Source organism: Oncorhynchus clarkii, chromosome 6, assembly GCF_045791955.1.
Source record: "Oncorhynchus clarkii lewisi isolate Uvic-CL-2024 chromosome 6, UVic_Ocla_1.0, whole genome shotgun sequence".
NCBI lineage: Eukaryota > Metazoa > Chordata > Actinopteri > Salmoniformes > Salmonidae > Oncorhynchus > Oncorhynchus clarkii.
In genome coordinates, this window is record NC_092152.1 from 47,715,445 (window position 1) to 47,729,201 (window position 13,757).

The 13,757-nt window shown below is 39.8% G+C and overlaps 1 protein-coding gene across 1 annotated transcript in view; it reads right to left on the reverse strand.

Moving 5' to 3' along the window:
- The window catches only part of LOC139411234 (quiescin Q6 sulfhydryl oxidase 2), a 63,963-nt gene extending 52,097 nt beyond the window's left edge, over positions 1–11,866 (reverse strand). The window contains exon 1 of the mRNA XM_071157257.1: positions 11,532–11,866. Coding sequence (XP_071013358.1) covers positions 11,532–11,805 — 274 coding nt within the window. The 5' untranslated portion in view covers positions 11,806–11,866. The remainder of the gene's footprint in view (positions 1–11,531) is intronic.
- Positions 11,867–13,757: the final 1,891 nt, after the last annotated feature.

Sequence of the window (13,757 nt, forward strand, 5' to 3'; positions counted from 1 at the left end):
AAGCTATTGTAACTGTTATTGCAGCTTTCTGTTTGTATGTAGCTTGCACTTCAAAGGCATACCTCGAGATTTTCTTTTGTCTTTCCAAACCAGGCGAAGTATTATGAAGACTGATCGCAACATTGAGAAATTCACAATTCAAGGTAATGTTAAACAGTTAACTTCAATTAGATAACTGGACTGTTTTAGCTATGTACAACCCTTTTCAACAAACATTTTCCATCTAACGTTAGCTAGTTGCAAGCTATACATGTAGTTCAGTGGAGGCTGCTGAAGGGAGGATGGCTCATAATGTCAGAAATGGAGTAAATAGAATGGTATCAAATACGTGGTTCCCATGTGGTTGATACATTCAATTGACTCCATTCCAGCCATTATTATGAGCCGTCCTCCCCTCAGTAGCCTCCACTGATAGTTATATCTCTGTCATATTGGAGGTGTCTAGCTATAAGTTAAACCTGATCAATCAAATGGATAGGTGTAAGCATTTATGGTAATTCCAAATACCCTTAACCAGGGGGAAGGATGGTCAGCCACACAGGAGGGTGACTTTTACTAAAAAGGAGGCCGTGCTGACAGATGCATGCTGGCCATTTCGGAGTGAGACACATGATTGCCAAAATCAACCTACACTTATTCTGACAGGGAATTGTCAAGGAGGTGGACAGCTGGGCAAGTGAAATAATAATAGAATGTACTTAATAAAAGGTTAAGTACATTCTATTATATCTGAAATTAGTATTATTTCAATGAATGTTTTATCAGAGAGCACATAATGTTTCAATTTGTCACTGTTTGCTTAAAAGGTCAGTACCCTGTCTAGCATGCAGAAGTTTGAGAGGTTGAAGACTGTGGTTGAAGCCCATCAGTTGTTTCACCATGGCACATGATCGATAAGTGTCCCAATTAAAATGTTATAATGGTTTCTTTATTTGACCACAGCAGAGTGCAATATCAAAGAATGTGTGTGTGTGTCCTTACAAATATGAAAATCTGCATACTGTATGACACAATAGATGTAAGAAAAAAGTAAATCTCTAACAAGGTACAGATGTTACAGGTTATATTCTGTCACCAAAGGTTAGTTTTATTTATTTTTTACCATTTGTTTTTGTTTTTCCATTGTACATAAATCAGACATTTTAAATTGTCAATAGATAACACTTTCCTTCCCCCTCCTCCAGGTTTGGTGAAAGGACCAACCCAGACCCTCTTGCCATGGGCAAGTTCCTTGATTGGTACCAGGAAGGGTGGGAGAACAACCTGAAGGTAATTCTCTTTGCACACAACAGCATCTAGGCCGATTACGGGCGGGAGCCGCAGCTGTTGAATGAGGCAAACAACACAATTGTATATACAATTATTGCATATACTGAGGTCTTATAAATTTGTGATCGACAGTGTTGTTTGACTATAGCTATTTTGTATAACGTACTTTTAGATCACTGAAACTCCACCTGATGTGGTGGAAGTTGTCGAACCAGATCAGAACACCTTCGAGGACTACCTTCAGGCACAGACTGAGAAGGATGTGGAGATTTTTGACCAGGTAAAAATGATAGTCAGCCGTTAATTTATTTTCTTGCCCTCCAAGAGATATGTAAGAAATGTATTTGTAATATGAAATATAATTGCATGTAATTCCTGTCATCAATCAAGGTGAGACTGAACATGGACAAGGCGCAGGAGAAACAGAAGGAGAGCTACCGGAGCAGAATCAAGAAGGGGACCAAGTGCTGCGACATCCAGGATAATTACTTGGTTTGGAAGAAGGACAAAGGGAAGGCAAGACCTGGGACACCTCGCTACTCTTTCGCTACTAGCTGGGGTCACCACCTGTTAAAGTGAATATAAAAAAAATCTCAATAACTACTTGCATTTGCACACAAAATAACCTGACACTAGTTTAAGTTTACCTAACACTGATATTTTTCTCTTCCTAGGGTTACCTCGGTGGAAGCCAACAATCTTCTACAGTTGGAGAAGTTGGACGGTCGACCACTGGAAGCACTGACGCCCTACACTTCAGTGAAGCCCAAAAGACAAACTATGTTAAGCTTTGGTTGACATTTGAGATAGCAAGAAATGGTAGTTCTGCTAAACTTATAAAAACGTACCTCTTCAAATGACTTTAGGACCATCGACTGTCCGAGCCCCCCAGGAGGTATCCCATCCACCAGAACCAGTCCAAATCAGTCTGATTCTCTGTGCTCTGAGTCGGAGGGGGACCAGCTTGAGTTAGGCTATACCTTCCAAGTGTTGAAAAGTACATATCTCCCATTTATAACACTGCACTAATCCATCAATTTTTTTCACAGTAAAGTGTAACCTGTGTGTTTGCTTGTTTAAGTCTCTGTCTCCTACCCTGTTCCCTTTAACTCTGCTCCTGTTCTCCAGGACCTAGGGTTTCTGCCCAACACCCAGACACGTATTCACCGGATGTCCTCCATTACCAACCACCCTCCAACTTTTCATTACGTCATCTACAGCTACTGTCATGATCTGCTAGGAAAGTTATCTTGCTCTATCATACTGAGCACTTAATATGTGAGATACAAAGAGTAACTAAAAACACTAGCACTGCACATACTCAGAACAAAGAGAGCATCATTGCCTGGACTTTGCAGTCTCCCTCTTCAAGTCCCCCTTCTGAGACTGGCTGCCTGTTGAGAACAAGTGACACCCACACAGCAACCACCTCCTCTATATTCCACACAGCAGAATATTTCAGTCCATGATTGCCATGTGAGTGCACAACAATTCTGTGAGAAATTAATGGCCCAAAACTCTCAACGTTTGTGTTAAAATCTTAAATATAACAGGGTTGGTTTTCGCAGCTGTTTCACAAGGTGTTAATTATTGTAAGCTGTATGGTATCCTTTGCCATTTATTTGATCCACATTATTCATTGTTGGAGCCTAGTTACCTACAACAGATACATACATATTAAACCACAAGGGTGTACTATGCGAAATAGAAAAGGAAAAAAAAAAAATCAGGACTACTGAAATTAAATTATTTTAATGTAGATAAGGGAAGGGCACTTCACTTTTTATTTATTATATTTTATTCAAACATTAAGGTCAGTCAATAAGGAACATTTCAAGAACGTTGAAAGTTATCTGCGGTCGCAAAAACCATCAAGCGCTATGATGAAACTGGCTCTTATGAGGACCGCCACAGGAAAGGAAGACCGAGAGTTACCTCTGCTGCAGAGGATACGTTCATTAGAGAGTGAGCAGCCTCAAAAATTGATCACAAATAAATGCCACAGAGTTCAAGTAACAGACACATCTCAACATCAACTGTTCAGAGGAGACTGCATGAATCAGGCTTCCATGGTCGAATTGCTGCAAAGAAACCACTACTAAAGGACACCAATAATAAGAAGAGACTTGCTTGGGCCAAGAAACACGAGCAATGGACCTTAGACCGGTGGAAATCTGTCCTTTGGTCTGATGAGTCCAAATGAGATTTTTTTGTTGCAACCGGCGTGTCTTTGTGAGACGCAGAGTAGGTGAACGGATGATCTCAGCATGTGTGGTTCCTGCCGTGAAACATGGAGGTGGTGTAATGGTGTTGGGATGATTTGCTGGTGACACGGTCTGTGATTTATTTAGAATTCAAGGCACACTTAACCAGCATGGCTACCACAGCATTCTGCGGCAATAAGCCATGCCATCTGGTTTGCGCTTAGTGGGACTATCATTTGTTTTTCAACAGGACAATGACCCAAAACACACCTCCAGGCTGTGTAAGGGTTTTTTGACCAAGGAGAGTTGATGGACAATGCTGCATCAGATGACCTGGCCTCCACAATCACCCAACCTCAACCCAATTGAGATGGTTTGGGATGAGTTGGACAACAAAGTGAAGGAAAAGCAGCCAGCAAGTGCTCTGGGAACTCCTTCAAGACTGTTTAGATTTTTTAAAACACTTTTTGGGGTACTGCATGATTCCATATGTGTCATTTCTTAGTGTTGATGTCTCCACTAATATTCTACAATGTAAGAAAATAGTCAAAATAAATAAAACGCCTTGAATGAGTAGGTATGTCCAAACGTTTGACTGGTACTGTACATGGATGAGTATCTGAAAATGGCCTGAGGGGATGTAATTGTAAATTATGTAAATAATGCTGCTGTTGTCTTCAAGGCCAGGTGGTGTGACTTATCTTTAGCCACCCAGCACATAGCAACAAAGACGAGAACAGACAGCTTTACACTTAATGCTGGAACTGTGTGTGCGTCCAATTTTTCAAAAATATTTTGAAAAACCAAATTTACGGGTGTAAAAAAACATTGCAATGTTCAAAACATTGCTCTGCATTACTGATAGAGCTCGGTGTGTGCCTACAAGATACTGTTTATGGTGTTTATTTTAAAACATTGGCTCTATTTTAAACAATGTTTGACCATTTTGAAGAGTGTGCAACTGAAGGGATTTGAAGTGTCAACAACTTTATTTACCGGGTGGGGTCTACAATGCAGTCTCCCCAAACAAATTCCAGAATAGAACTGATTGGTCACAGGGAATGCCATAAGATGACTGACTTACAATGGTCATACAAGGTGATTGAAAATGACTGTCATAAAAAAAGTGTACCAACAAGAAATAACATTTACTAAAACTAATTTACACAACAGTCAGTCACTGATTTCATCTTAACTTCTTATGGCTCAGGGGCAGTATTGAGTAGCTTGGATGAAAAGGTGCCCATATCAAATGGCCTGCTCCTCAGTCATAGTTGCTAATATTTGCATATTACTATTAATTATTGGATAGAAAACACTCTGAAGTTTCTAAAACTGTTTGAATTATGTCTGAGTATAACAGAACTCATATAGCAGGCAAAAATCTGAGAAATTCCACTTCCTGTTTTTTTTTCCTGGAGGTGGCATATTTTCAACCAAGGTCTCATTGAAATTACAGCGAGATATGGATGAGTTTTCACTTCCTACACCTTCCACTAGATGTCAGCAGTCAATAGAACTTTGTCTGATGACTAATGTGAAGGGGGGGGGGGGGTCAATTGACACAGGAAATAGTCACCACAGCCATGAGTGGACCATGCTTTCACCAGGGGAAGGACTTGCGTTCCACCGCTCATCTGAAGTAATTCTAATTCTCCGGTTGGAACGTTATTCAAGATATATGTAAACAACATTCTAAAGGTTGATTCAGTACATCGTTTGACATGTTTCTACTGACTGTTACGGAACTTTTGGACATTTCGTCACGTTATAGTGGACGCGCTTTGTGACTTAGGAATTGTTTACCAAACTCGCTAACCAAAGTAGCTAATTGGACATAAATAACGGACATTTTCGAACAAATCAAGCATTTATTGTGGACCTGGGATTCCTAGGACTGCATTCTGATGAAGTTCATCAAAGGTAAGGAAACATTTATCATGTATTTTCTGGTTTCTGTTGACTCCAACATGGAGGATAACTTGGCTTCTGTTCTGAGCGCCGTCTCAGATTACTGCATGGGTTGCTTTTTCCGTAAACCTTTTTTGAAATCTGACACAGCGCTTGCATTAAGGAGAGGTATGTCTATAATTCCATGTGTATAACTTGTATTATCATCTATATTTATGATGAGTATTTCTGTTGAAACGATGTGGCTATGCAAAATCACTCTATGTTTTTGGAATGTAAACTTCAGATTTTTTTATATAAATATGAACTTTATCAAACAAAACATGCATGTATTGTGTAACATGAAGTCCTATGAGTGTCATCTGATGAAGATAAAATGAATAATGCTTTTATGCTTTTTTTTTTTTTAATGCTTTTTGTGAATGCTATATTTTGCTGGAAAATGGCTGTGCTTATTGTGGTTTGGTGGAGACCTAACATAATCGTTTGTAGTGCTTTCGCTGAAAAGCTTATTTGAAATTGGACACTTGGGTGGGATTAACAACGAGAATAGCTTTAAAATTATATAAGACACATGTATGTTTTAGGAATTGTAATTATGAGATTTCTGTGGTTTGAATTTGGCGCCCTCTATTTTCACTGTTAGTTGTCATTTGATCCCGATATCGGGATTGTAGCCATAACAAGTTAAGGATTCGGGCAGAGCTGAACAGGAAGAGTGTAGGACAGTAGAAGGTGGGTTTGAAGGGCTAATATTGGATCATACTAGTCCTCAGATGAGCTATGGCCTGCATACTTTCAGTGTCCTCATTGCTGTGCTCTTCAACGGGGGAATGATTAGCTTTGCCCCAACATCAGCAAACATCCCCTCGATGGTGAATCCCTTGTCAGCCATGATACCATCTCCAGGCTCCAGTAACTCCACAATTCCCGACAGCCTTTTGATGTCTCGGTCAGAGAGTAGTTACGGATTGCACATGGGGCAATCCCGATTAGCCCTTTGAAGGTGTTAGTGTTCTTATAAAAGGAGAATATCTCAGATTGAAGAGTAAGGATGTTGAATTCTCACATCTTATTTCTGTGCATTCAATGATAACTCTGACGTCTGGACTGTGCTGTTGGAACTTGTCAGGCATCATCACAATCGCATGCTCTCTGGTCATCCAGATGGGAAATGAACCCAGGACTAGGAAAAGATAGTTGGCCCATGTGATGACTACACGGCTGACAGTAGGGACACTTATTCTAGAGATTAGAGGTCGACCGATTAAATCGTAATGGCCGATTAATTAGGGCCGATTTCAAGTTTCCATAACAATCGGAAATCGGTATTTTTGGACACCGATTTTTAAAAAACACCTTTATTTAATCTTTATTTAACTAGGCAAGTCAGTTAAGAACACATTCTTATTTTCAATGACGGCCTAGGAACGGTGGGTTAACTGCCTCCTTCAGGGGCAGAACGACATTTTCACCTTGTCAGCTCGGGGGATACAATCTTGCAACCTAAAGGTTAACTAGTCCAACGCAATAACGACCTGCCTCTTGTTGCACTCCACAAGGAGACTGCCTGTTACGCGAATGCAGTAAGCCAAGGTAAGTTACTAGATATTATCTAGCGTGTCCTGCGTTGCGTATAATCTGACTGAGCAGTGGTAGGCAGAAGCAGGCACGTAAACATTCATTCAACCAGCACTTTCGTGCGTTTTGCCAGCAGCTCTTCGTTGTGCGTCAAGCATTGCGCTGTTTATGACTTCAAGCCTATCAACTCCCGAGATTAGGCTGGTGTAACCGAAGTGAAATCGCTGGCTAGTTAGCGCACGCTAATAGCGTTTCAAATGTCACTCGCTCTGAGCCTGTGGTTGTTTCCTTTGCTCTGCATGGGTAACGCTGCTTCGAGGGTGGCTGTTGTCGTAGTGTTTCTGGTCCGAGCCCAGGGAGGAGCGAGGAGAGGGACGGAAGCTATACTGTTAAACTTGCAATACTAAAGTGCCAATAAGAACATCCAATAGGTTAATGAAATACAAATGGTATAGATGGAAATAGTCCTATAATAACTACAACCTAAAACTTCTTACCTGGGAATATTGAAGACTCGTGTTAAAAGGAACCACCAGCTTCTGAGCAAGGAACTTAAACGTTAGCTTTCTTACATGGCACATATTGCACTTTTACTTTTCTCCAACACTTTGTTTTTGCATTATTTAAACCAAATTGAACATGTTTAATTATTTATTTGAGGCTAAATTGATTTTGATGTTTATTGATAATAAGTTAAAATAAGTGTTCATTCAGTATTGTTGTAATTGTCATTATTACAAATTTAAAAAAAATATATTTAAAAAATGTAATTGTCTGATTAATCACTATAAGGCTTTAGGTCCTATAGGTCCTCCACTATAGGCCCTCCAATAATCGGTATCGGCGTTGAAAAATCATAATCGGTCGACCTCTACTAGAGATGTCAGACAAGACCTTCACCTTCAATCCTAAAGCTAAATGGCAGCAATACAGGAAGAACTTGTCAATGATTTGCAACTTGCAGTTAGGACTGGGGGTTGTTTCCTGTCCAATTAGCAATCCCATTCTCTGTCCATTGGACCAGCTTAGATGCAGTGAAAATCTCCAACTGGAAATGGGTATAGAATCGAAAATCTTCCTCAGAAGCACAGAATCTGTTGACTTGTAACTGAGGGGAGTGGCTTATTCTCCGTTTCTGGACTTGATGTTCGAGCTCTCTGATCCTTTCTGCTGCAGCATCCAGTGCACCTGTTAAAAGTGACTTGACTAGATTACCCTGATTTAGATCATATTTTATTTATGGTTGGACATTGTCCCTGATGTAGACATTATGAACAGTGGTAAAATCAATAGGTGACCCCATTAAAGCCTAAGCACTGTGGATAAGTAGGATGGTAAACACTAATGAAAATGACACTATTCTTGTAAAATAGGTAGATAAACTCTATCCCCAAAAAATGAAAATGTGGGTTAGCTGACTTTACTTGAGTTACACAATGCCCAAACCGGACGTGCGTGTGCTCTACTTGATTTTGTCCCCCCACACCAAACGCAAACATGACAAGCAGGTTGAAATATCAAAACAGACTCTGAACCAATTATATTAATTTGGGGACAGGTCGAAAAGCATTAATTGGTGCTATTTAGCTAGCTAGCTTGCTGTTGCTAGCTAATTTGTCCAGATATAAACAATGAGTTGTTATTTCACCTGAAATGCACAAGGTCCTCTACTCCGACAATTAATCCACACATAAAACGGTCAACCGAATCGTTTCAAGACATCTCTCCTCCTTCCAGGCTTCTTTTACATGGCGATTGGCAACTAACTAAGAATGTGCATTACCAATGAGGACATGGGAGAAGCAGGACTTGCAGAGCGCAGGACTTGCAGAGCGTTCTGCATCACAAATATAATCCATTTCTATTTTAGCACCTGGCAATGCAGACGCTCGTTGGCGCGCACGAGCAGTGTGGGTGCAATGATTGAAAAACATGTACGTGTACATTTATTTTGCAACGCTCGCGTACGCGATGCGACCAGTGTGGTCAGCATGTTAGGCTAATCACTGGTCTACCTTTAATAGAACTAGTGTAACATTAACCTAGCTCCTATTTTCATAATGTTTGAATGTTGCTAGAAATGGCATCATTCTTTACATAGCTGATGTGTATTGACATAGAATTACATTAATATTATAATGCTGAATGTTAGACATAGGACGCAATGTGTACATGGAGGAGTCGTCGTGTAGTTGTAGTCTGCTGCTGCAACCTCTAGAGAGACGTCCTCGTCCAGCTCTTCATCGGAAGAAGGGATGGGATGAATATCATCTCCGAGATGAGCTCGTCCTTTCATACACTGATTCCCGTTGTGGCAGATCTTCCCCCCAGTTATTCCAACGAAACCGGGACAGGACAACTCTGATCTTTAGCAGTTTGCGACCAGCCGCAATGGTGTAGTCCGTTTGTGTTGAAATGTAGGCTACATACAAAGGTGGTACCACAGAGTATTAAACGTAGGGCATTCAACTCTTTTCACAAGCATGAACCAATTTTTTGCTCTCTTCCAAGTTTCTTGGAAAAGCATGGAAACTTATGTACGGGTGCTTTTGCCTGTTATTAGTACAGAGAAGTAAGATACAAAAACACTGACTTAGCCTCCACCATTGCCGTTTGTACTCAGTAACCAAGGAAGGGACTGGAATTATTCGTACCCAACAAAGGATGCTTCCGCATTCCAAAACGCAGAAGTATGATAAAGCCAATAATACAAAGTTGAAGCTGTGTTTGCATACTCATACTAACCGCACTATTTGTGATATAAATTGAGGGTGCAGTATGCTTATTGGTCATAGTATGGTACGCCAAAAGTTCCCAGATGTTGTACTAAATACACCAAAATATCAAGTATACAAGCAGTGGACACTATTTCTGTGCTTTTAGAGCCCATAATGCAAAATGTTATCAGATTTGAAGTAAATGGCAGAAAATATTTAGCCGAAGTCCAACAAATTCATTGCTTTAAATAATTATGACATGTTAACAAAATGATGAGCAATGTAATAAAGTAATGACTTGTCAAATAAGTTACACGTTATGTTGGCAGACAATTTGTTAGCTACGCTATCCTTACAAACTGCATATCATTACAGCGGTATGTGCCTGTATGTTAGCTAGCTACCTAATGTTAGTTGCCTACTAATACATCAAACTTGCCAGTATATTAATTATATGCTATTCAACTAACTACCCAACATTTATTGACTTGATTATTCACATCATGCTTTAAGTGGTACAGTCGTTGTGCGTTCTCAATGGACATTGTTAATGAAGGGTACGTTTTCGTAAATTCACTCTGGATATTTCAGAGCATTCTCGTCTAAGTGTGCCAGAACGCAGAATAACTGATGCATTTATGAAAGCTCAAAACCCGTTGAATATGGCCGGTGTCAGTAAATATCTGCAAAAAGCATACTTAAATTGGTGCCAGCAGCAGTTACAGACACCAAGGCTATATACAACATGAAAACAGCTTAATCAGCTCTGCTAGGGAGAGTGAAATGGTCAGAGTGAGGAGTTCTCTCATTTGTGTATGGAAGTAGCTAACAAGCTAGCCAACATTAGCCAGTTAACTTGGGTGCTTGACTGCCGTTGTGAGGTCAGAACGCTCACATCAACCCTACTCCTCGACCAGTGTCCAGTGTGCACTTTGAATGCTCTGAATTTACAAAACGCCAAGAGAGCACTCTGGCACTACAAATTGAATTTAGAAACACACCCGTAGTCGTAAAATGTCTAGCTAGTAATTTGTTAACTTGCTAACGAGCTAGCAAGAGGTTGCATAGCAACAGCATCAACTTCCAGTAGACAAGCGAAGAGCTAGTACACTCAACTGAAAGGATACCGTTCGTTTACAGTATACTAAAATTAACTAATAGTGTATAGTATTATATACACTCATTAAGTGTGCAGTATACAGTATGTTAAAACTGTTATTCAAACAACAAATGAGGTTGCCAAGTCACGTGGTGTAAGAGCTTTTGAAATGTGAATATTGTGATCATGCACTTTGTTGACTGTTCTATAACTAGTGTCAGTGCGCAAGGCTGTCTAAAAATAAGACCCTTGCAATGTTGTATAGCTTTTTTACTTCATAAAAGAGCCTCATCTGGTGTATGTAACGTTAGATCAAATCGTTCGCGACCTATTGAAGATTTAAGGTCCGAATATTCGGCAAATATCTCATCTCAAACCAACTTTAACCACGGTGTTAAACCGTACCATATGTTGACGGACTAGAAGAGCAGATGAGGGAGAAAAAAAACATCGAGATCCAAATAGCTACCGTTAGCTAAGAAAACATGCACGCAACAGCTAACATTATGATGATGCTTACCGTTATTGTTATTTGTAATGTTAACTAACTAGTGTATCACATTTTAATCCAAACTAAATTAAGGTAGCTACCAAACTAGCTAGTTATCAACCAGCTAATACTATTAGCCAGCTAACGTTGTTAGCTATCCGCTAAGAAGATAGCAGAAACACAACAGGGAGAGAATTTAGAAAAGGCTAGCAAACATTTTATTTGACCGTGCTAGCTAGCTAAATATCCATAAGACTCACCTTTTACATCGCCAGCTAGTGCCTTCCAGGTAGGAGAGTACTGGATGCAGTGACCACACCATGATGAGTAGAACTGGACCAGCCAAGCTGTGGAAGAGTTGACCAAAGTCTGCTTGACAGTCGCGCTTGTCAGTATAACCACGGGGTCCTCCGCAGAATACAGCCGAGTGGTTAGAGACGGATTAAATAGAAACACAAAAATAATGCTCGTTTTGAACAATAAAAAACCTGTTTTTCGGAGCGAAGGGCAGCCGTCAACACACAGAGTCGCCATATCGTATAGACAATGTGGAGATGGAAAGCGAGAGGCTACGGACGGACACGCCTGGTGCCAAAATTGATGACGTATATCGAGTGGAGACAAACGGATTCGGTTCAGTCAAAGATTTGTTAAACTAAACCAAGATATACCACAGCCTGTCATCTCCAATGGGAACGAATGAACCATAGTGGGCAGAACAAGCAAGGTGGGCACTAGCTAGCGAGATCCTATTGGCGCGTTCTATCAGACATCTGCATATTTCCGTTAGGGAACGCCTCCTTTGTGAAGTACGCGTGTGCAATAACCCAATTCGCCTTTGTACTCATTCTAAACAACACGATTTAAAACAAATAACATATTGTAGGGAATAGGAAACTGTATTGAGATCAAATGTTTCATCGATGAGAAAATGTGCAGAATGTCAGCCAAAATCCATCTCGTTCCTGCTTCCCCCACTGCCGGCCAGTGGGCTTCCTCTCTCAAAGCGGATGATTTATACATCCGTTAAAATATCTGTGATTGCGTTATCTGTGATAAAATATTGTGATTGCGGCTAGAATCTTCAGCGAGACTGTGAAATGTGTCTGCCGAAATTGGGACTTGGGAGTGTTCAGAGTGATTCCGTTTTAATCCGAGTGAATTGTTCGTTGTTGTTTGGGGATTTTTTTAAACAAAAAGTCAATGCCGTAGTTGTACATTTTCGGTGCAATAAATGTGCTTCAGCGGTCACCCTGGTCTGATGTTGGATACACTATCTCGCTACCTTCCACTAACGCTTCGATCACACCAACGATGATTACGCAGCATCGTCTGGATATGTGTGCAACAAAAGTTCATAAATCACCTTCTGCTTGCTACCATTTCTGTCAAGCGGCCTGCGCATACAGTTTGAAGAATATATCCGATAAATCCAACATAAGAGACACACAGAACGCACGTCAACTGCTGCAAGGCAAGTGCAATGTTCCATTGGCAATTAATGTACTTCTGTTGTACCAAAATGCAAAAGTGCAAAAACATTATCGGTGTAATCGAGGCATAACATGCTGACCACATCGCCTGCGATTTGCGTACAAACATTGTTATTTGTTATTCAATCACACCTGTTACACATACCTGCTCACGTGCATGCTAAAATATAACTTTTTTTTATATATTATTTTTTTTTGCAGGTAGATCAATGTAATTGACTGAATCACTTCCAATCCGCCATATTTTTTTGAATCAAATATATATATTTATATACATACATACATACACAGACCTGTATTTCCATCTTATACATACTATATACATTTTATGGACAACTATTTTAAAATAGTTTTATTTTGTTTGTTTTTAACTCTTGTCCTTCCTCTACCCTCAACCTCTCCCATATATGGATGATATCCATCCGGTTTGATTTCTATTTGCCATATATTTCAAACTGTGCTCTTTCAAAAAGTTCTTAAACTATATACGTTTTACGGGCACATTATGTATGTTTTACATTCGTTATCTTGTTGTTATTAGTCCCAACCTTCAGCTCCATTCAATCCCTCCCATCTATCTCTTAACACCATCCATATTGGATTTATATTTGCTATGCATTTTTCAACTGTGCTGTGAGGTTTCACAAAAGTTCTGAACCTTTCTATTCTCATTGTTCCTACAGATTGTAAATTGAAAATAAATATTTTTGCTAAAAGTATTATTATATTACTGATCGACTGACTATGACTTTTCAGATCGCCCAGTAGTGATGTTAGCTCCAGATAAATATTGCAATTCTTCAACCGTTCCTGGACCTGTGACCAAAAACAAGCTACATATGGACAGTACCAAAACAAATGATCTAATGATTCTGCCACTTCGCAGTAAAATCTGCAGTGCTGGGAAGGTTGTATCCCCCATATAAATAACATTCTGTTGGTTGCAAGAATTCTGTATAATAATTTAAATTGAAAAATTCAACATTTCGAATA